We start from the raw sequence: 25,110 nt of genomic DNA on the forward strand, positions 1-25,110 counted from the left end.
TATAATAACCGGATTTGTCACATTCACCGCAACAACATATGTATCACTCGACATAAATCATAATGATAAAAAAAATTGTCTCACCGTCATGATAGATGTGCGCGCATTTTATATCATTCTAATTTTAAAATCTTAATGACAGCAAGACAAACATTTCTCTACCATGTCGTTCTCTTTTACTCTCTCAGGAGAAATGTCTTTATTGTTCTTGTGAGATAAGGCCATTTTTTTTTTTTCCTTCATCTCAAAGAGACGGATCTATTTTTAAGACTTTAACGTATATGAGATCGTTAGTCCCGATATTTTTTCGTCTTTTCCCGTCTTAGTAAAACAAAAAATATTCCGAGAAATTATTAGCTTAACAATAGACTAAGGAAGGGGGGGGGGGTTTATTAGCCGATTCCAGATATGTCTATGGAAGCAGTAGCTGAAGCACATCTCTAGATAAACAAAACTCTTCCGTCTGATATTTTCTAGTAAATTATTTATATTTCGGATATATATATTTCTTTAAATTCTCTGCCATCGCACACGTCTAGAAGATTTATGTTCGTTGGTTTTAGGTTCAAGCCGGTGCCAGGATTAATGAGATTTAAGAAAAGAGAAGAATGATCAAGGTTCCAGACAGGAAATTTCACTATTCTTGTTGTTTCCCCTGTGTTTGTGGGCGTAGACCACCCATGATGTCTGTATATTATACTTGAATGTCTGCATAGAACATTACCTTTTCTACTTTACTTTAGTGTTAATTTGGTTATTTTTGACAGAGGCTCCTGATTTTTCTAACACAATAAAACTGGTTTAAAGAAGACCAAATATGTTTTTAAAATTACAAAATTTTCCAATCTTTAAAATCATTCTATTTTTAACATCATACGCAAATTTGTATTTTACCATTGTCTTTGATTAATGCGACAGACGTATAAAAATCCAAGCTCCTTATATAAGATCCGCTATTTTCCGTAATAAATCCGCGGCTTGTTTACGCTGTGAGCGTCACAGCAGAAATCACCAAATTCCCTTCAAAATGCTATATATTTTTTAATGAAGAATTAAATTTTTTTTTTTCCCCGGTTTTCCAGCAGGTGCAAACAAAAGTTTATAAGGAGAAGTGCTCCATTGAGAAAACGAATTTAGGAAATACTATCTTGGCTTGTCAATGCTAAAAATAAGACTTTTAAGAACATGAGATATCTTGTCAGTGGCGCTTAAAGAGTAAAGAAATATCTTACCTTTTAACATGGCAAAAAATTCTCAAAAAAATGTGCTCTGCTAGAAATTTCCATGAAAAATAATATTTGACCATTGACTAGACCCAAACTTAGCACCGCATATGCAATTGGAAATACGTGTACTATGCCATCATAATGTTTTACATATCTTCAATGTTTACTTTTTTTGAAAATTTGCAAACATATGTGAAAAAAAATATGCTTAACACCTTGGAAACACACATAATACAATAGCATGACATCAATGCAATGGAATAAAAACTGATTCAAAATAAAGAAAACTGTTCAGTTCATAGAATGAGGCAGAACATTTGAGACTTGAGATCTATTTATAAACACTCGATTTATAAAATAATATATTCAATTTTTTTTATTTCTGATAATTTGAATTTTAAATTGAATATTAAATGAAATTGAACCAATAAAATCTCGATATTTGCCTCATTTCACAAACTTAACAGTTTTCTTTATTTTGAATCAATTTTTATCAGGGCCATAACTAGACTTTGGCAAGCGGGGCACTGCCCCAATCCTCACAAATAACGTACATTTATTCATTTGGGGCCTCACAAATAATGTACATTTATTTTGCATAATTTTTTCTCTTTTAAGGGAGCCTCCATGATAATGTTTGTACCGGGGCCCCGAGAAGGCACGCTACCTACGACCCTAATTTTTATTCAATTACTGCAAAGTTCAGTTTTGCAAAGTTTTCTTTTTCCCTTCCTCAGGTGTGGAAGTTCTCGTATGCTTTTTTGACATTCTTCCCCCTCTTTTTTGTATTATATTTATTTGTGGAACTTTGTTATTACTATTATTTGTATCATTCTTTGCCTATCTGTATTTGCAACGTGCTGTTTATGTTCTTTTTTTCACTCCACTGTAATTGAACATATGCCTGTGTTGTGTGAGTTTATCAATAAATAAATAAAATAAATATTGATATCATGTCATTTTACCACGTGCTAGGTGTTAATATAACATATTTTTTTCCTTAACGTTTGATAATTCGCCAGAAAATAAATATTTGGAGTTATGCAAAATATCGTATTAGCATAGCATAGTACATACTATAAATTATATGTGTATCAAATTTCAAATAAGCCAATTGTTAATTAACATATTTGATGACATTTCTACTAGAGCATGGTTTTTGAGGTTTTTTTTGACTATGACCCTTGAAGTAAGTTTCTTGCTCTTGCGGTTAATTCGAATTCGTGGTCAAAAAAAAAAAAAATTGCCCCCTATCGTTCAGCATTTGCGGGGGGAGGGGGGGGGGGTTCTAATTTCTACACTAATTTTTTCATGCATTTCTTTTAAATAAACAATTAATTTTTTATTCCAGAATAATGTTTAATGTCACGTTTATATTGTAAAATTTTCAAAGAAAAATTGAACAATAACTTGAACGCACAACATTCAATTTTGTTTAGATGTTAGCGTTATTTTTTAGTTCTTGAGTGAAAATTTCGTGACTCTTTTATGAAGCTACGGAGTTTAAAAAAAAACGGCCGTGGTGATTTAGGGGTTATTCAAGTATTACGTTAGCATCGGGAGGGGGAAGGGGGTTTCGGATTTTCCGACTTTTGATGACAAGGGGGGAGTTTGAAGTTTGCTTACGTCATCAACCACCCTTTTTGAACATATGAAATATTCTAAGCTGCTGACGAAATTTTGCTGACAAGGGGGAGGGGGGGGGGGAACGGGGTCAACAATGGCTAAAAATCTGCTTACGTAATACTTGAATGGCCCCTTAGCAAAAACTCTTTTTCTCTTTCGGTTTTCACTTACAAGGAAAAAAAATCTAGTGGAATTATTATAGGTCACATAAAAAGAAAAATTGATATCAATATTTTGAACGCCAATAGAGGCCAAGAATGAATTTAAAAATCCCGCAACGTTAGAGTGACGTCATTCGAAGAACACATGATCAAGTACAGCATGCATAGACAAAGAAAGAGGAGGGGGAAGAGAAATAACTAGTTTATATATAGAACAGAGAATCTGGAGGAAAGAAAAGAGTCAAAAGCAGTTTTCTATAGATAACACCAAAGAAGCGCAAAAGGTGATAAGTAGCCAACTGTTGTAACTATTAAAGCCGCAAAAAAATTATATTCCACTTCTAATTTTTTTTTTTTTTCCTTCTGGGTGAGATGAATTCAAACATGTATCCCCAATTGACACGTTTAAAAAAAATACGATAAATTAGATTTTATAATTGCATTTTTAATAACGCGTTACTGTATTTTAGAAATATGACATCCATATTTGTTATGGGCATCTTTTTCTCAGCCACCTCGATGGGCAGTTTGCCTGTTGTGGCCTTGTATTTGTATTAAATATTTTTCATAATTTTTTGAGGACGACACCTTGGTACCCTTTCCTTGTTAGCGCCATTACCATATCCCAGCTTAATATCGTCTTTGCTCTAAGATATTATAATGCTGGATATTTTTTTTAACTCGAGTTTTCTAACGATTTCGCCCACATAGAACCCTTGATGGTTGCTAGATGGTTATAAACTGTTCCACTGAACCCAAAACGATATGAATATTTCCCCAATAGATATATATATCTTTGTTACTACACTAATGAAACGTATTTTAAAGAACACCAGAAAACATTTTGCATAATCCGGGATTCCGTGGAGTACCAGCTCAAAACGGCGATCTTGGAGCAATCTTAGATCTCCATCTTAGAGCAACGTAGGGTTGATTGTTTCTTTTCCGATTGACTCCCAATCCGGCTGGAAATACCTGCTTAACAGTTTACATACTTAACCTAGAAAATTGTAACCAGATCTCATTAACACGAGGCCCTTGTGCATTGTCCGCGTGGCCCCACGCACTGGCTGGAAGCCCACACTTTCACTGATGATGATGAAAACGAATATGTTAAGTTCGTGAAATAAGAGCATCAAGAAAAAAGTCGAGAACAGATTGAATAGAATATGTAAAATATAAAGAAAGCTTGAAGAAATCAGGATCGCCCATTCAAATAAAAAAGAGTATTTTGAATGAATTAGGTACATTTTTTTCTAAATAAAAATAGTAATATCTAATTCTATAAAATTATTAATAAAAAAAATCTAAATTTTACAAATTTGCAAGGAAAAAAAATTGTTTTATTATTTTTTGACATTATTCTATATCTTTATTGTGTGCATATTTGTGTGTGTATGTATGTACAATTTTATATATATAATGTCTTATAACAGGGCGTGCTGCTGCTGCTGTTGTAGAAGGTACGGAGGAATACGAAGTGCATCGTAGACGGGGCAAGTGCAAATGGTTCAATGTCGCCAAAGGATGGGGTTTTATAACGCCTGTTGATGGAGGACCCGATGTATTCGTTCATCAGGTTATCTCATCTTCTAAATTATTACATTACTTATGGCATTTTTTTTAGCATTGATATAACTCCAACCATTAATCATTTATGGTTCACCCCATAAAAAACATATGAGTTTTTTTTCTTTAAAAAATATGGATGAAAATGGGGGTGCTGTTAGCATGCTTTCAATTGAAGCAATACATCAACACTCTAGTTCGATTGATTGGAGTGAATTTTTCAATTAGTTATAATTTCCAATTAACGATAAAGTATATAGAATTTGCCTTTATTTTACTCATATCGATAAACTCACAAGATCCTTCTTAGCAAATTTGAAGTTTTTTAGTTCGCAATTCCCTGAATTTGGTGTGATTTCATAAATCTCTGGATAAGTAAAATTTCAGCAGCTCTCAAAAAAATGACACCAACAAGGAATTAACTCTTTCTATATAAAAAAAATTATTCTACTCATATACCCGTAAAAAATGACTGAAAGCAATACTTTCTAAAATACCAAAACAATTGAGAAAAGAAATTGATTAGTGGGTTTTTGTTTTACCGTGTATTTGCCATATGCAATGGAACTTGGTTGATTCGAATTTTGGGTAATTCGAACTGTTACGAGTTCCCCCTTGAGTTTTCTATCTAATCTAATATTAAAATTTCATGTTTAATTCAAATTTTTTTCTCGAATTTCTCGAGAATTCGAGGTAAAAAATTGCAGTTTTTGTATGAGCAAATTTAGTTTGGAAAAATTCTATAAGCAGTCAGACTTCACTTCTTTTGACCAAGTTGTTACACAAAAAATCTTTGAAGACCAAAAATTTATAATTTGAAAAATTCTTACGTATTTTCAGTACACTATATGGATGCCGTTTTCTGGATCTTGACTTCTGGTTCGAACTGCCACGCTAATATTCTGTCTTCTGAGCAACGTGAAAAGAAATGTGGAGTCAGTCCTGAGTATACAGGGTGTCCTGTATGTGCTAATGCTGCCGCCTTTATCTCATCAATCGTAGAGGTATAGTTTAAATTTAAAAAAATGCTCAAAAGTCGTTCAAAAATTACCCTGTACCAGTTTTGAGAGTGGAAATACTGTGTATCACAAAATAAAAAAAAGTCTAAATTTTTATACGGTCCCCTTGTCCTCTAACTTCCAGTTAGGAAGTTGTTGACCTGCTTTTTCTGAGTAAAAAAAAAAACCACTGTTTTTAACTACAATATTCACTGAGTTATTAGAATTCAAAAATCAGAGAAAAGGTCGGAAGAACAGCATAAATGAGGGAAAGGATCTCATTTATGCAACGGTATTTTGTCCGTTAGTTTTTACTATTTCCCAACCATTCTCCGATTTTTGAATTAAAATAATGCAGTTAAAAACAGGGCAACGACTTTCTAATTGGGAGATAGAGAAAGGGGGGCCGTTTAAAAATTTAGATTTTTATTTTTATTTTGTGACACTATTTTCATTCCCAAAACTGGTACATTGTGATTTTTGAACGCCTTTTGAGCATTTTTTAAATTTGAATCATAACTCCATGACGGACAGAGATAAAGACCGCATTAACACTTACACGACACCCTGTATACCCAGGTTTTATGATAGACGTTCAATTGAAAAAATGAGTACTTCTTCCTTTGAAAATGGCACCCTTTTTATGCTAAACCGTACGTCAGAATTTAATTTTCTTTTCACGTTAGATTTGTTATTTTAAGCAACTCAAGTTCGACAAAAAAAAAATTGTCATTGATGATCGAAAACAGGAAAAACTCCATGATCTAATTTCATAAAAAGACTATCCTTGCTGAATGAATCCAGCAAAAGTGTTTGAATGACGAGTGAGCTATTTCGAATAATGAATTGCCACAACAGCAAAATATAAAAATGATAATTAGAAAATTATAAGTGTTTTTCATTTGATAATTTAATGTCCATTCATTGTCCAGCTGGGATTCATCGAGAATGTTTATCACTTGAGAATACGAATTACGTTACTCAACCTATGGATCAAGGTGTACCATAAAAAAAAATCGGAAACTTTTTATCGTCATTTTAACAGTATGGAAAGTTTATTGGAAAGTACAAAAAAACACACTAGACTTATCCATTATTAAAATCTAGGAAACAGTTTAGTTACTGATGATCAAATTTTAATAATTGGTAATTATTATCCTATGTCAATATTGATGCTTTAGTAGTAATTTGTAGCCATTTTACGGATCCAGGATATAATAACACGATAATTCAAATTTTGGATAATTCTAACTTTCTTCCAATGACTTTTGGAGTTTGAATTAATCAAGATCGACTGTATATTCAAAACACACAGAGGGTCAAAATATATCGTTCACTTCTTCAAAATTAAAATAAAAGTAGAACTTGGTTAATGTAAAGCCAAGCCATCCAGAAAATAGCTTGGCTATATAGCTAATTTTTAAATCGTCGATTAGCTTAAATCCGATCTATCTCTACCTATGCTATTGATTTTTCATTTTTTATTTAGACAGACAAGACAAAAATGTCTAAACAAAGCAAGAAGACAATTAAGATATATAGATATATATATATTTGGCCCAAAGGGATGATCCTTCCATGGGTCATAAAGATTAAATTGTGACAAGATTTATTAAATTTTTATTTATTATTGGAAAATCAGTGATGTCGTGGTGGGTTGGTAAGTCGTGAGATCAGAGATAGAAAGTATTCGAGGGCCTGGGCTAAAACCTACCTATAGCGAAACTAAAACTTTTTTTATGAGCATTTTGCCTGTTGTGGTATTGTATTTGTATAAATTTGAAATTACTTCTTTCACAATTCTGTAAGTATTTTCAGTATTTCAGTATTTTCACAATTCAGTAAGTACATGTAAGTATTTTCGTCGGCGGGTAACTGCAAAAAACTACTAGGACCACACGCGGCCCTCAGGTAATGCATTGAAGACCCTGTCATAAGCATTTCAATGGATGGTTTAATACTTTTTCATTGACCATCTCTCTTCGTATTGAGTATCACACCCACACACACACACACACATCTACAATAACTTCCAACTTGGCAAATTATCACTACGATGAATGGGAGATATCCATCCAATTATCATCGGTCATCCAATAGAAACGATGCCCCATTCAATTCCATGTTGCGATTGGCTGAGTACAGCGAAGCATGCAATTTTAGCATCGTTTATTTCAGTGATAATAAGCTGACAGAAATACGTTGGGATTGGTATAATTGTACTGAGAATAGATGGGAAATAATATTGGCAGAAGGATGGAAACACAGTGGTTAATATTTGTATGTGGCGAACGTCTATTCTTTTCTCTCATTCTGTGTATAGACCAAATGACACACAGGTTGGGAATATTTTATTTCCTATGGGCTGTCGTTAGCTAATGGCAAAAAAATATATCGCAAATAATACATTTAGGTAGGCGAGTGGAATGAAAGAAAATTGCTACCGTTTTTTGTCCAGCAGTGCTAATGGTAGAAAGTCATTAATTTTCAACAGGTTATGACCGGGAAATTATGAGGATGGGCCTGGACTGTCTTGAAATTGCCAGTGTCCACAGCTGTGGACTCTCTCTTTATATCCAGGGAATCATTATTTTCGGGAAATCAAACATTAATCTTTATGGGAAATTATACAACAATCACTTTTACTGTTGTTTAATACCTTCTGAATATATACTGATAGAATACAGTTAAACCTTTTCTTTCACTTCCAAAAAATAATTTCCTCTGTATAATAAAAGTATGCATTTCTTACTCCTGATTAACGATCACATATCATAAATGGACGAATTTTTTCTGTCCCACCGGTGTCCGCAAAAAGGGGGGTTTTATTGTACCAACTTTTGAGTATTAGTTTTGGTACAACTTTGAGGCGTTAAGAACTTGTGCAAGTATCCCTTTGATATGTTTTTTTTTGGGTTATTTTCTTTTAAACCCCTTCCCCCTTTTTTTTAAATTACCAAGAATTATATTCTTCAACACACGTTATATATTATTTTCTTCATTTAATACAGGTTGCTCGTCATTAAAATGTTTTGTGTGTTTGCAATTCTTTTTTACCTTGAAGTTTGCACAATCAAAATTTTTTTGTTACTAAAGTTCGAATCACAAAGAAGGTAGTTGTATACTTTTAAAGCAGTACCAGGTCCGTAACTATTATTTTTGCCACCTCCACACCTTTAAAACTATATAACTTTGTAACGGTGTTCTTTGTTCCCACCTAAAACTGCCACCCCCTGAATTTAGCCTCCAGGGGCACTTGCCCTCCTGGCTCCCTCTAGTTACGGCCCTGAGTAGTACTATTACTTCAATACATTTATTTTATGTACGATTTTTGATGCTTTGCACGTCTTCAATAATTTAATAAAGGGCTCTGTATAAGCAGTACAATTCGAAATAGATTTTTTTAAATAATTTTTTGAGCTTTATATCATCTTTGTCGAGCTTATATCGACTTTTCTTAACCATGAAAAAAAATTATTAGGCCTAAAAAGAGAGAGAGAGAGCTTTTAATGGTTAAGTCCCTCTGTGTTTCCTAATGTTTTTAAAGTTGATGTTCTTAAAAATTAAGTTAAAATTACAATATTTTAATCTCTTTAAAGAGAAACGCTGGCGTATTCAGGTCATGATTTCAGAGTTTTTTAAGTAAAAAATAATCCCCTACGCTCTGAAAAGAAACCCTGCGTATGCCGATACTGGGTATCCTGTAAGTGCTAAGGCCGGCTTTATCTCATCAATCTCCCATCATAGAGGTATGATTTCAATTTTAAAAAAATGCTCAAAAGGCGTTAAAAAATTATCCTGCACCAGTTTTGAGTGTGAAAATACAGTGTGTAACAATAAGAAATCTAAATTTTTATACCGTTTCTTCCGTCTTCTAACTTCCGGTTATAAAGTTGTTGCCCTGTATCTCTTGAGACCAACAAAAAAATTCCATGTTTTCAACAAGTGCAGTATTCGCTGAGATATTTGAATTTAAAATATCTGAGAAGAGTTACGAAATGAACAGCAAAAACTAACGGACGCAACGCTCCTTTCCCTCATTTATGCTGTCCTTTCGCAACTTTTTTGAGAGTTTTGAACTCGAATATCGCACTTAAAAACCTGGAATTTGTTTTGTTGGCCTCAGGAGAGACGGGGCAACAATTTTTCGATTGGAAGTTATTGGACGGGGAGGGAGGACCGCATAAAAATTTAAATTTTTTTATTTTGTTACACACAGTACTTTCACTCTCAAAACTGGTACAGGGTAATTTTTGGATGCATTTTTGAGCTTTTTTTAAAATTGGAATCATACATCTACGACAGACGGTTGATGAGATAAAGGCCGCATTAGCACTTACAGGACATCCTGTAGGAAGACATTAATTTTTGCGGAAAAATTTATAAAAACAATTATGAGGGGACTCTATGGCTATAAATAAAGATTATAGTTCTTCAGATACTCTTAAACTGCTATAAATTGAAATACATTGATACTGTGTAAAAATCAAGCTTGATCAGAAATTCAGAATAAGAAATGTTCACTCTATGACAATAACATGATATTCATGTATGTAATAAAGGAGGGGAAATGATGAGGCAGCTGATATTCAATAATAATTAGCAAGAAGACAAGTTAATGGGATATACATGCATTCATTTGTCACTTTCATAACACAGAGGGGACCACCCGTGAACAACTGTTAGGGGGTACCTAAAGGGAACTTTTTCCTGTTTAAGAAGGAAGCGTGCCCCCGCCCCCCCCCCCAAAAAAAAAACTAAAAAAAAACCTAACAGATATAATAAGCTTGTAATACATAAACTTCCAAGAGGGAAAATGCTGACAATGCACCTTTTCAAGCCCCCTTTATGATGTATATGCCCCTTATTTTTCTTAAGAGACATGGGGGGCTCCCCTTCTGCCACGTGGCTCACCTGCCGCAGAGCATCACACACGCGAAGAGACTGGGGTAAAAAAAAACGTATTTTTTACATTCGTAGAGGGAGAATCTTGAAGAGGAGGAGAGTCTTGGGAGAATCTTAAGGGAGTAAAAAGTGAAAAAATAAGTCTTTATAGAATATAATATTTGGTACTTGAGAAAGCTGACTGTTAGAAATACTAGTAGAACTTCTTGCAGCTAGTTTTCTTCTGTATTTGTTCTATAACAGTGTCTCTCAACGTATGGTCCGCGAACCATCGCGACGATTGTGTAGGTGTTCCGCAAACAGACTTGGTAAAATTAATTCTAATAAAACTTAATTCTAATTGAATGAAAAATCATTCAACCTTCTTAGTTGATGCTAATTTTTTTTCCATATGGGTTCACATAAAAACTATAACTTCACACTCGGGTTCAACATACATCATCGTTGAAAATGGTGGAAATTTTGAGATCCTACGGGATGCGATAAATACGGGATATCAATAAATTTAGTCCAAAATGCAATTTATTGCCTCAAATGTAGCAATTTGCTAATTGCTGCAGGATATGGAAATGAATTACTGCTACAAATAGCAGTGAATAAAAATGTATTTCACGGGAAAAAAAATATTCAAATGATCACATTTATTTATTTATTCACGTCTCAACAGGCAAGTATTGCCCAATTACAGAGATGGACAAAAGAAGAAAAACACACTTACAACAAACTACAAAAAAACAATAAAGGAGTGGAACAATAGAAATACATACGGAAAAGCATAACATAAATATTCAATACTCACACATAACTTTTAAGAAATTCTCTTATAGTTGAATTGAACATATCGGGTTTCACATCGCACTGATTATATATATTGCACATCTCAAAAATAGGGGACCGTCGTAAAATATTTGTTTGGGGTTTAGGGAGGAGAAAAGTTCGCCGAACAGGCCTATTTCCAATTGGCACGCGACTATATTTCATTTACCCTTTAAGCGGCAATTATAAATCACTAAACTCTTTTTTCAAAATGTCATATCTTTTTTAATCAAGTAGGCTTTCTTTCGATTTTTAGCAGGTGCAAACTAAGGGAGCAGAGGAAAAAGTTCCCCATTGAGAAATTAACTTTACAAAATATCTGGCCTTGTCAGTGTTAAAATAAGAGAACTCTCATGGAGGCGAAATATCTCGTCATTGCTGCTTAAAGGGTTAAGAAAAATACGTTAAACTGGTATCTTAAATAGGGTTGAATACGAGGCATCGTCAATTGTCACGAAAAACGTTGCCGGAACTAGGTACAATCACTCATTGTTATTAAAATTTCTGAAAAATTGCGAAAAGAACGTTGAACCTGAAAAATATGTGAGATGAATATTTATTGTCGTAATTACACTATAATGTATATATTATCAAAACACTGCATTCATGACCTTAGTAAATATTACAAATTCAATATGTATTGTATAAAAAATCGGAACACCCCAAAATTAAAGGAATGCCCTCGTAATACGGGACACAAGTGGTGCATAAAATTGTTTCAGACATTCACCGAACTTGGTCTCACGCGAAAGGTTCAGTAACAAAAAGGCCATAGAAACGGCTAAAATTTAAAATACGCTGATTATTTTATTTACCTTATGATTCCAAAGAACAGCCTTTGACTGGAAAAAAAATTAAATTATCTTAAATAATTATATATAATATTTTACTTTTATACAGACATTATATATATTACGGCTAATGGGATGAATCGGTCATGATTAACGATTGATACCGATGATCAAGGTATAGATTAAGAAACGGATGATATAAAACTGCAGAAAATGTCTGTTTTAAATATGTGCAAGCATTTTATGATATTTTTATATCCAAATGCATGATTTCACCGGCTATTATGCATAATAACAATCGCGTCGGTAAGTTCCATAAATTTCCCTACAATTTATCACTTTTACCGGTGATTTTGCATAATTCCCGATTGAAGTTGGTATGTATGATAACTATGGAATAAATAGTACGGAAATGTCATTCAAATTCAATCACAGCAGTTTCTTCCGTACTTGACGGTGACATTGTACATATTTTGCCACAAAAGTTGAATCAAAACAAATGTTATAAAGGCAAAAACGCATAACTATTATCAGCTATGTAATGTTTTTGCTTTCTTCATATTTATCAACATTTTTAAACATAATCAGCAAAACCGACGAATCCATCACCCTAGACCAGTGTTTCTCAACCGCCGGGCTCTAACATTAGTCAAACCAGGCCATGAGGGGATTCGCTGTTTAATTTTTTCTCTATTTGTTGGTCATTAGTCGTGTGGGCCGTGTCTTCAACTCACAAAAAAAAAATCAGCCGGGTCGCGCGGGATTCTAAAGGTTGAAAACATCTGTCCTAGACTAGTGGTTCCCAAACTGGGTCGCGACACCCTGGGGGAGGGCGCGAAAGATTTTCCAAAATTTAAAAGTCGAAATATATTTTTTCGGGGAAAGGAACCCCCATCCCATTAAAATTAAAATTATTAAAAACGGTAGATGAAAAACAAAAACATTCTTTTTTCATGCTTGTAGACAGTCCTGTATAATTTTAATTACCAGGTTTGACGCAATCATGTATAGTTGCAAATGTCGATGATAAGATGCCTTACTACAGGGGCATGGCGGCTCGCGACGTCCCAACAAGATTCAAATAAATATTGTTTTTTTTTTCTTCAAATTATAATATTTAAAAAGAAAACCTTCACACTTTTTAATAACAAGATAATTATCTAAAAAAAGAGGGCAGTTTATGGCAGATACATATAATCAGCTATAAATTGACAGCTGATAAAAGAAACATCCCAAGACTTATAGAGACGGTTCCTTGGTTAACCCTCTGACTGCTCAATTTTTTGAAATCTAAATGGCTTAAAAAATTACATATTTTTTTTCAATTACACATTTCAAATCTACATGTATTTGAGAGTTAAAATATGTAGCACATTTTGGCAACCAAGAATGTACTAATATAGATTTCGTGCATAAGAACAGTCTTTCATGAAAATCAGTTTTATGAGTAATCATATAAGTAATATCGAAAACTCTGAAAATATATCTTGATTAAATTACGATTTACTTTATAGAATACAAATATAAAGTATGTATACTAATGAAAGTATTCAATATTTACACAAATTACACTGGAAATTGGGTTTAGTGTGGTAAATTTCAAAACAAGGTTCCAAAAAAAGTCCTACTTCACATTACTATTTCTTCGCACCAAATTAGTGGGGTTTTTTTTTTGTGAATTTTTTTGCTAGTTGCAGTTTTTTTAGAGCAAAAAAAAACACACTGTCTGCGAGGTCCTTTTTTATGGGATTAGGAGGTATGTGGTTTGCAAAATGATGAGCTGTCAATCTCAAAGGGTTGAGAATAAAACTAGGTCTTCCAGGTGTATCACAATCAGTTAGTGAACTCCATGCAAATACAAAAATTTAGGTGACAATAACGTCATCTGTTGACTAAAACACGACTCGAAGGCGGTGATAATGCGTTATCTACGGTTAAACGCGGAAAAAGCGAGATGCGCTTTTAAATAGAGAGAAAAAAATCGTACATGCGCGATTTTCGCGGGTGGAGCAAACTTCTTTACTTTCATGTTGAACGCGGAAATCGCCGGATAAACAGTCAGAGAACGGATGATATAAATGCTGCAGAAATTGTGTGTTTTAAATATGTGCAAGCACACATTTGATGATAATTTTACATTATGGTTCAAATGAATCTGTTTCTTCGGGCTCGCAATATGAACATGACTGGTAAAAATATAAATTTTGCTTCAAGACTTACAGAAAAATTTGAGGAAATGTATTCAGACATTCGTAAACTGCAATCTTTCCATGCATCATTATCAGCAGCTCCTTCGCTACAAACAGTTGGAAATAAGCTGCAGCGTGTTCTTCAGCCCGTGACAAACACTTTCAAAATTCGGCGAAATATATTGGTGTCCTCATCACGAAGTTCTAAAAAAACACTTTTGTTTTTACTTTTAAACGAGGCAAAACAGCTCCTAAAAATGAAATATCAAGAGATTTCATTTCTAAATGATAAGACATGGGTGCGCGACTTTCCTACTTGATATTACGGGACATTTGAGTGACTTAAACACCAAACTTCAAGAGAAAGATCAGCTAACAACAAACATTTTTCATGCACGGGCAAGTTTTAGGTGTGTAAATTAGATTTGCTTGATATCCATTTAGAAGAGAATATTCTCAATTATTTTTCTGTGTCAACAGTTGATCAATAAAAATCTTGATACGTAGGTGAGTAGAATTAATTTTACTCACAAATTTTTAACTGAACAAATTTTTAAATGCTTATAATTAATTTTCAATTACTAATTAAGAAATTGTAATTATTTAATAACTTTTGTAATTATTTAAAAATTATATAATATCTTTATTAGTTAACAGCTCACTTGAAATCTAATTTTGAAGCAAATGGCCTAGGAAGAAATTGAGTTTGACACCCCTGGCCTTCAGTCATTTAACTCTTATTGGTTGTCGAACAGAGGGTGGTGTGTATCGCGCTGCATATACACCTACAAGCTGGAGCACTGACGTATATATCTCGATCTATCTCGCTCACTCAGAATGTCGGTTTTTCAAAAAAATTCGAAAAATTTAGAATTGATTATGCACAAATGAATAGAATCTATTGATTAAATTTTACCTAAAGTTAAAAAGGGTTTGTCACCAATAAAATTCTTGTCAAAAGGGGGCCATGCTTCAGAAAGTATAGAAATCACTGTCTTAGATTGAACTTTAAGCAAAGTTTTCAGCCAAAAAATTTAAGTAATTAATTTATGATATAGGCCTATATACTAATATAAATTAAATTTTTATGTGTAACTATCCGTGAATTTGAGAAACTCCCAAACGTGTGAAGCTTACAACAATGGTAAGTAATTATGCATAACAACCGGATTTAACGCATTTGTGTGCGTTAGACAATGGAAATACTCGAAAAGCATGTTTTCCTTTTTTTCCCCCTTTAAGAATTATACATAACATGGACTGGAAAAGAGTGTCATTTTTTTAAATCTCTTCATTCTGTTCATACGTGTTTATAAACCGACATGTCAGCACCTCCCCGTAGATGAAAAGACCACGTGCTGTATCTTTTCTTGTTTCCCATATAGGAGGTGCAAAAACACATACCGTAATTCTATCTTTAGGTGTGTTATTTGGGATGGTGAAGTATGACCTCTGGTTTTGACATCTTGTTATTTCCCTTTTGAAGAATCTTTTATCCCCACCTATCTCTCCTATTCAACATTGTGTATGCATAAGCAGCTAACTCTAGATGCATATTTCAGCAAAAGTAGTTCAAAATAAAAGGGAAAAAAGAAAGGTAAATTGATCTAATATTTGTTTTTCCCCCATTTATGTGTTTCTACAGTGCAAAAAAAAAACTATAAAATTCGTTTATAACGAGTTTTTACTTCCGATGTCCGTCATAAAGACAATTTTCCCCTTTGATTTTGAACTGTCGTTATAACGGACTTTTACTGTAACTCGCTATAAGCGAATATTTTTTGTGCCTTTAACATTAGCTTCTTGCACATTACTCGTAATAGCCAGATTCTAAGTATAAACCGTACTCGTTATAATGGACTTTTACTGTATATTTTAAAATCGCTATATTTTAACATAAAATTTATAAATCTCGCGAATCCGGTGACGGCTTGAAGCGATGTTAATTATCTATGACGGGAGAGAGCATCATCTTCTTCAAATGGTTGCTATGACGACGGCGACCGCGTGGGTGGTGCTGAATTTCGCGCCACCCTTTCATAGTTATGCGTCATAGTTGGCGGTATTTGACTCCGCCCACTTTTATTTTACTCCTCATTTATCTCCTCTCTCTCTCTCTTAAGATATTCTCTTTCACTCATTTATCCTCATTATGAAACTCCGGTGATTATTGACTGCGAAACTGATTTATTTCTATCCCTTTTATTTAAAATTGCTAAATTTGGCGGAATTTTTGTATGATCGTGATTCCAATAACTCAATAATTATTTCCATTTTTTAGCAGTCATTGTATTTTTACCTTTCTTCTTGGATTAGGAGTTGCTATTTCTATGTTTGCCTAGCCCAGGGGAGGTTCTCAAACTTTTTTCACCCGTGGTTCCTTTTCCCTAATCAACGCTTATCCGCGCTTCCCGGATCAGTTCAACAAAGGATTTCTTCGAAAAACCTTTGTCAGGGCCACTATTCCACGGTGCCTTCGACAAAGGATGGCGGCGTACAATTTGAGAACCCCTGGCTTAGCCCATACATGCTCAAACATGGTCCGCGGGCCAAATGTAGTCGTCTGAGTCGTCTGATGTGGCCTGCAAGAAATAACCAAACTATACACAAGTGACTCAAGAAAGATTATGAAATCAATTGAGTGACCCGTGGTACATTTTCAAATCATTTAAACGACCCTATACACATTTACAAATCACTTGAGCGAAATGCGGCACATTTTCAGTTCACTCAAGTAACCAAGTGTCACATTTTCAGTTCACTCAAGTAACCAAGTGTCACATTTGCAGTTCACTTTAAGTGGAATTTTTATATGTAGTTTTAGTGGTTCTTGGCACATTTCCCGATCATTTACGCGACTCGAAGCGAGATTCCAAACCATCTAAGATTTCCAGATCACTTATATTACTTGCAATGAATTTCCAGATCACTTATATTACTTGCAATGAATTTCCAGATCACTTATATTACTTGCAATGAATTTCCAGATCACTTATATTACTTGCAATGAATTTCCAGATCACTCAAGCGGACCCCGCCGCACATTTTCAGATCACGTGAGTAACCGCGGCATACTTCCAGATAACTCAAGCGGCTCGCGGCACATTTCCGAAAAATTCAAGCGGCTCGTGGCATATTTTAAGATCAACTGAGTGAATCACGCATTTCCAGAACATCTGAGTGACTCGCAGCACACTTCCAGATAACTGAAGTGTCCCGAACTCTTCAAATCTTTTCTAATTGGTTAGCGTGAATAATTATGAAAATAATGATTATTCCCTTCAAACTTTTTGCTTTTGCGATAAGGGGAATCGATATTTATGAATTGGCCATTTACCATGGAGTGATCGGGTGCATGAATAAAAGACCTTTTCGCACATTTTAAAAACTGCAAAAATAATTTTCAGAATATAAGTCACGTGTCTGGACGTTTCACAGAGAAATAAAATTAGAGTTTTAACAGAATTTTGAAATGAAAAAATATATAATGGGACTTTTTCCATCTTTACATTCTGGGCATACCAAGTACACTTCATTTCTCCGTTTTAGCGCCCCAAAAGTAATCTCCGAGTTATTTTGATTTGTTCTCCCTGATAATAGCCATTTCAGACCCTGGTGCCACAAATGTGTGGGTGTTGGTTTATATCTCGTTGTAAAATTTTTTCTCTTGACCTCAGGGAGTTAAGCTGACTTATAGTATCGTATAAGTTTTGAGTTAAAACTATTTTTAATAAGAATTTTGGGGAATGAATTACTATCATATTCGATAGTAAATTGCCCATGGCGATAGACCAGTTGTGCTCAGTTCGAAAGAAATTGGATCAAGATGAGCTTGGATGATAATTAAATTATTATCTTTGTCTTATTATTTGCCGAATATTAGAATATTACTCTCTAAAAGAGTCCGTGGCCTTTATTTATTAACCAACCCCACCCTTGCCATGCCTGGGCTTTCACCAGAGGGCAGCACATAAAGTTTAACTTTCAGGGGATTTTTGCTTCCAGGAGAAAATGTCACCGGGAAAAGAGTATAAACACTAAATTTATTACATACAATTTAGTGATAGAATTCTGGAAAAAATTGTATGTGAAGATGAATATATCCTGCATCATCTTGGCTAAAAAAACTTGAATGAAGTGAACTAGTTCTCCACAAGAAAATAAAATTGAAAATTTAAAAATTAATAAAATTAATTTTTGAGCCACTGACTGTATAATCTGCAAAAAAACAAAAATAAGACAATCTAATGCGTTTTAGGTTAATGCCATAAATACAGTATATCCCTATCAGTTTGGACACCTCGGTATCCTGAATATCACCTTACACACACATTGGACGGTTCTAAATTGAACCGAAAATAATCGGTTTTTTTTATACCGAATGTCCAAACACTACTGTACCTCATATCTTGAAACCTCTCTAACTTACAGATTTTAATGGAACAGTAGGTGTCTAACTTAGACACGTTTTGCTGTATAATACTAAAGTCGATCTCAAAATTCCTGAAATTATTTCAGATTGAATTTGCTAACGTAAAAAAAAAGCCTCTCGAAGTATGTTTTACGCATGTCATTGCAATCTTCCGCAGGTGTGCAACGTTACCATCATGACTGCTGAAGTAATTGGGGTGCCCCAATCGTGACCCCGGAAACACAATACAATAGCCATTAGGGGGCAAACTCACGTAGCATTGATGCTATAGTTTCACACACATTGGCCCCCCCCCCCCTCTTTTAAATTACTGAAGGGAAAACATTTTATTATTTTCCGATACTTTAATTGGAATGTGAAGAGATCCTTACAATAATAAGTACAAAATTCGGATGCATTTTTATTCATCTAGCGATGTTAATTTACTCGGGAACGTCCAGCTGAATTATTAACCTGTATCTTTCTTCCATTTGATTCATAGTCTGTCATCCAAATGCCAGGCTTCCGAAGCCTCGGCGACGAAGAAGAGGTGGAATTCGAGTGCAAAGTGTCAGACAAAGGCCTCGAAGCCACTCTGGTCACGGGGCCTCAAAGTCAGGACTGCAAGGGCTCGCACCGAAGACCCATGTCCAAGAAACGCTTCAGGAAAATCAGGTACTTATTTAAATACCCATTTCAACCTAATTTGCATGCAATCATGGTAGAGAATGCTACAGACTATATTTTTTTGGGATGTTTTTGATGTACCATGCGTTTAACAACAGATAAAACTATGTACAGGGTGTCCCATAAATTCGTAAATAGTTTTAAAATCTATAGAAATGGAAGATATTGATATAATTGAATGCGGTTTAAAAAAAAAATTATTCTCGAGACTTGAATTTCTTCTGTGTCCGAAACGTTCGTGAAGCTTCAGCCGGTGATTCGTGGCTGCGGTAAAACTTTATAAATAGTGCTTTATCCACCAATGTCAACATCATTATGAAAACCTTATGTAAGTGATAATAACAGAAAAATTTAGAATTAGGCTGTTAATAGTGTATCCTGCATTTTATGTGACTCTGATATTTCCTTTCGTGCAACGCCCTCTATCGACAAAACTTTGAGCTTTTACCCCGATCCCAAAAATTACCCTTGGAGAGAATAACTTTCCCGCATTCAAGCATACCAATTCTTTCAATTTTTATGAATTTTTAAACTACTAACGAATTTATGGGATACTTTGTATATCTTTGAGACAACCGTTTCGAGTGTTATCAATACTTCCAAGCAGGGCCGTCTTAAGAGTATCATGGTCCCCCGGGCCAATTGATTTTTCTGAGGCCCTACCAAACAAATTATCGGAAATTTCAACCCGATATCATTTTTGTGAGGCCCCCTCCGGGTGGGCCCCATGCCTTAAGACGGTACTGCTTCCAAGTCACTAGAAAAAAAGGGAGACACGTCCTTAGCATGTCCAAAAACGTCGCAGAGAAAACATGATACAAGTGCTCAGTAATTCCTATGAAGATCGCAATTCGACCTTCGATAGTATGAGAACCAGCTGGACATCAGTAATGGCTCGGTGCATATAATTACTGATATTTTTGGCAGAAGATAAAGCCAGTGCCGCAGTTTTAGTCCAGATTGGAGCGATACTTCGATTTCATCGATACTTTGTGGGTGCAGTTTCTCATCTAATATGGTGACAGTGATACTCCATGCACCCTAATCATCATATTTGTCAAATGCAGACTATTTGTGACTGCCTGCCTTCGGTGTATGTTTTTTTTTTTTGTTTTTTTTAAAGTAATTTTAGATAAAACGAATGTGGGTTGGATATGGTATGAAATTAAGAAAAATATTTTTCCATAAATATTTTGGCAAAAAAAATTATGTTGCCAATTTTATATGTAAAATTGGCATTTTTTCCAATACTTCTGCAGACATTGTACACTAAAAATTACTGCCTGCATCGTAATGATCCTCACATAGATTATTTCTATTACATTGTTCTGTGCAATGAACTAAAAATTTTGGAAACCTTTCTCAACTGTGATTGTATACGTGAAAAAATACATATTTTTCTTAAAAATACTTGATATTCTTAATTCAAAATCGATGTAAATCAAGAAGTTTCAAACAAGTCGCTTAGTTTTTAGTTTATTGCACAGCCAGAGTTGTTTATAATACGGGGGAAAGTTTCAAATCGAAAAATTTCCTTGAAAAGTCGTTTTTCGTGAAGTGAAAAAGCAAAAACACACAACTTCAGAAAATTCATTCAGATTTCATTTTCAGACTTGGAGCATTAAATTAATTTCACTTAATTGCTTCTAGAAATTGTTGAGATAAAAATGAAAGTTTCGGATTCTAGAATAACTAAACTTACAAACGAACGCATAAAAAACAATTCAAAAAAATTTTGTGAAATTTTGCGCAAAAGGCAGGCAGTCACTTTAATTTTATTACAAAAATAAAACTAGACATGAACGAGCAGAGATTTGGTTTTTTTAGGACGTACAGAAAAGGATGACTGTACAGCGATGCCCTTGCGAATTTTTTGGCTAACGAAGATTTTCTTCGTGATTTTTCAGTCTCGGATAACATTCGGATTTATCTAACGAACATTTCCACCTCGGAATCTTTTTCCAGATGTACCTACACTTTTCTTTCTGAAATTCTTTGAGGCATTTCATGTTAAATGAAGATTCAGCGAATAGAAAATGCTTGAAAAAAAGAAGAGGAAGCTTATGTTTTCAGAGCACGCGTTGCTTCAGTGCAGGACTCTTAGTCATCAAGTTGAACAGTCTGGATATTCTAGGAGATTATCTTTTCCCATCTGCGTGTCTAAGACACAGAAATGAGCTGACCAAATCACAAATGGATGAGAACACTTATGAACTCGATTGGGTTGTGTCAACACGAGCTTTAGTAGACTAAAGCTGGTGTTGGTTGTAAACCTAATGTGGAATAAAAACGATCTTCGGCATATTTCATCTTCCTAAAGATTCTCATTTATCCAATTTTGAAGCTGTTCATTTCAGACTTCATTCAGTTTTTTGCCTTTCTTATATCATTCCTTGGTGTTTTCAAAATTTATCTTCAAATTTTGGGTAAGAAGCTTTAATGAATCAAACGATTTTCCATAGGAAAACTATGGGAGATCACTTTTCGACTAACGAAGATGATTCGTTTCGGAATCACTTCCGTTAGCCGAGGTATCACACTTGCATGCTGTTTTCCAGAAAACGAGCATCAGACAAAGTTCATGAATTCTTTGAAACGTGTATGGGCCAGAAGATCATCTTCAATTTTGAAAACTGACAATACGCCGTAAATTTATCTTTTTACATCTCTAGTCCGGGAACTTTCAATACAGATGGCGTATTTCTAAAAAAAAAAATATATACATATATTTTGAAGAATTTCTAAATGAAACGAGTTTTCTGTACATCTGTCTCAATTAGGTGCTACAACTGCGGGGAATTCGCCAATCACATCGCAGCCAAATGCAACATGGGACCTCAACCAAAGAGATGCCACCACTGCAAAAGTGCTGACCACCTCATAGCCGACTGCCCGCTCCGAGAAGAGAAGAAATCTATCAAGAATGGCAGTGGTGATGGCAGCGGCGGCGGGGGTGACGGATCGTCGGCCAATGGGAACGACGATCCGGATAATTTGATCCGGGTCATCACGTCATCCGTAACCGGTGACGACAACAACAGCAACACAACCTCCAACAAGGATGATAACTCGTCGTCCTCCAACGAGGAAGAATTCGAGGAAGACTGCGGCCAGGGAATCACCACCATTAGAGACCATCAGAACGGCCAGAACTAGTCATCGCGTACCACCAGAACGGTACCACCACAAACTCTTTTAACGGCTTCATCTCTTTTCACGGTTATGATGGGGGTTTTCATTCAAATACCTCACGAACACAACTACAGACTTTCCTTTTTTTATACAAGGGACAAACTCTACGTATATATATAATAGTATAATTAATGATGGGTGTGCATTTTTTTTTCAGTCTGTTCCTTAGGCTTGTAAAGATTCTGGTGAACGAAGCCCAAGTCCATCAAAGGAGACAGCAATACCAATCCTAGTCATCTCCACTTCTACGCTATAAATAACACCAAATACTATCATTTACACAGAAATATATTTGTGCCCGGTTACTCACAATCTAGTCGGAAAATCTAGTCTAATTAGGCATGTGTAATGATAAATTAAAGAAATTCGGTCATTTATGTCAAACCACGGTTGTTTCGAGCTCCCGAAGCTGAATGGAAAGTTCATTCCTGATCAGAGCCGCAACTGGGGGAGGGAGCAGGCGGATCTGCTGCACCGGGTGCCGGACCAGAGAAGGAGCAAATTTAACCCTTTAACTTTTCATTGAACATTAGAAGGGGGTGGGGGGCCAAAATCAATGCTTGCCCGGCTGACCAAGCATCTAGTTGCGGCCCTGTTAATCTGGTGGCCTTACAACCTTTTCCAAATTTTCTCATGTCTCCTACCGAAAGGTTAGTGTTCTCACCCAGTATTTCTTAACCTTTTTTCGCCAATGGGGCCCCCTTGGAACCATATTTTTCACTCGTAACCCAGAGCGGGGACCTTTCCTACTTATTGAGAGTTGATTATTTGAACAAATTGATAGTGGGGGGGGGGGGGGAAATAGTAATATGGATGAGGTGCATGTATGGTTTAGTAGTATTAGTAGTGGGACAAACATCATGACTGAAGGCCTATTTAGTAGTTCAGTCATAAAATAGGCTACTTTCAACTTTTTAAGCGGTTTTTAAAATTTTCCTGATCCACATTATAACTGGCATATCAGAAATCACAAAACCTTCTTAAAATGGCCACTATTTTCAAAAGAAGAATATTTTTCCCCGATCAGTGATTTTTTTTTAGTTATTTCCAGTGCAGGTTTGTTTTCGTGCAGCGCTCTCCGTCGATAGAAAAATGAACTAGTAGTTTTTTTTTCCTGTACCAAAAAAAATTCTCCTTCGTGAGAATAACTTTTTTCGTCAAACTGCCTTGAAATATATCAATTCTTTAAATTTTTATGAATTTTAAAACTGTTAATGAATTTACGGGGCACGCTTTATACAGAAAATAAAAATTAATAGAAATTTAAAAAAATTTGAATCCATAAAATTAATAAAAGGGGTAATTGACAGCTGATGAGAGAAATAACTCAGAATTAAAGAAAGAAATCATATCAGAATAAGTGAAAGCCTTCGAGTAACGTTGAGGCCCCCGTTTGATTCGAGGACTCTGTCTCATGCCCCATAGGCCTACCCCCTCCCCCATTAATGTGCCGCCCCCTCACTTAAAACGGATGTGCCGCTGACTACTTGCAAATATTTCGAAAAGCTATAAGAATACTTGACCATTTTTAAATCCGAAATAGGCCCATAGATCGCGTATTTCATCGTTAGTTGATTTTTGGATCGCGCTGAAAAAAAAACAACAAAGATTGAAAGGCTTAACTCGAAGACCACAAAATCAGGCACAAGCACCGGACACTCTTGGGAAGGTAGTGAGCACCACGGTGCTCGCCAAGATACCAGAACATACTGCAGTTAAACTATACTTTCTCTTGGCCAATAGTAATTTTACTCGATGTAACCAAAATAAATCCTTTTCATACACAGTACCTCTTAAATACCGGTGTTATTTTATTTGAACAGTTTGTATCGAACCAGATTTTTGTATATTAATTAATTCTTTATGACTTCTCTCACCAGAGTCTTGCTGTAAAGCCATCGAAGGCTATAGGGTGGAAGAAAAAAAGACACTTTTACAGTAAAAAATCACGAATGTGCATATATTATATATATATATACAAATAAATATACATATTATATATAATATATATATATATACAAGATGAACAGGCAAATCCTAAACTGTGCAACATAATTTATTGCAATGTGTACTTAATAAAAAAAAAAGTATTATGAAATTATGAGAAATTTGGTGTGAAATTTTTTTTTTCATGCATATTGTATTTCGATTTTCTTGAACATTTTCATGATTCAAGAGTATGAAATTTGTTTTATCATCACTAGGGCTCGGATTTTTATGACCTAAAAATCATAGTAGTTTCATATTTTAAGGTCATATTTCTAACTGTTACCAGCGGCTTCACTCACATGGTTTTGGTAATCTGAAAATTGCTCGGCCTCATGACACCCTTGAAGGTTGTGCTTCCAGAAATCCCGCCTCGGCGAGTCAATATTATAAAATATAATACTGACAAAATTTCATATTTATAGCTTCAGCGGTTCGGGCTCAGCGATGATTGCCCATATAACTTTTGAGTCTCTCCACCCTTCCTTTGTGATCCCCTTAAAGAATGAATTTTAAAAAATCCATCGTTAGTAAATCTTTACATTACAAAATG

At 34.8% G+C, this 25,110-nt stretch overlaps 1 protein-coding gene across 1 annotated transcript in view; it reads left to right on the top strand.

Annotated features, from left to right (window-relative positions):
* The window catches only part of LOC149064702 (protein lin-28 homolog), a 74,474-nt gene extending 49,846 nt beyond the window's left edge, over positions 1 to 24,628 (top strand). Inside the window, exons 2-4 of the mRNA XM_089255178.1 lie at positions 4,450 to 4,592; positions 19,195 to 19,367; positions 22,160 to 24,628. Coding sequence (XP_089111304.1) covers positions 4,450 to 4,592; positions 19,195 to 19,367; positions 22,160 to 22,535 — 692 coding nt within the window. The 3' untranslated portion in view covers positions 22,536 to 24,628. The remainder of the gene's footprint in view (positions 1 to 4,449; positions 4,593 to 19,194; positions 19,368 to 22,159) is intronic.
* The last annotated feature ends 482 nt before the right edge of the window (positions 24,629 to 25,110 follow it).

The sequence above is a fragment of the Pholcus phalangioides genome, unplaced genomic scaffold (assembly GCF_987345545.1).
Source record: "Pholcus phalangioides strain wild (caught in Gottingen) unplaced genomic scaffold, Ppha-v1.0 ptg000042l_1, whole genome shotgun sequence".
Taxonomy (NCBI): Eukaryota; Metazoa; Arthropoda; class Arachnida; order Araneae; family Pholcidae; genus Pholcus; species Pholcus phalangioides.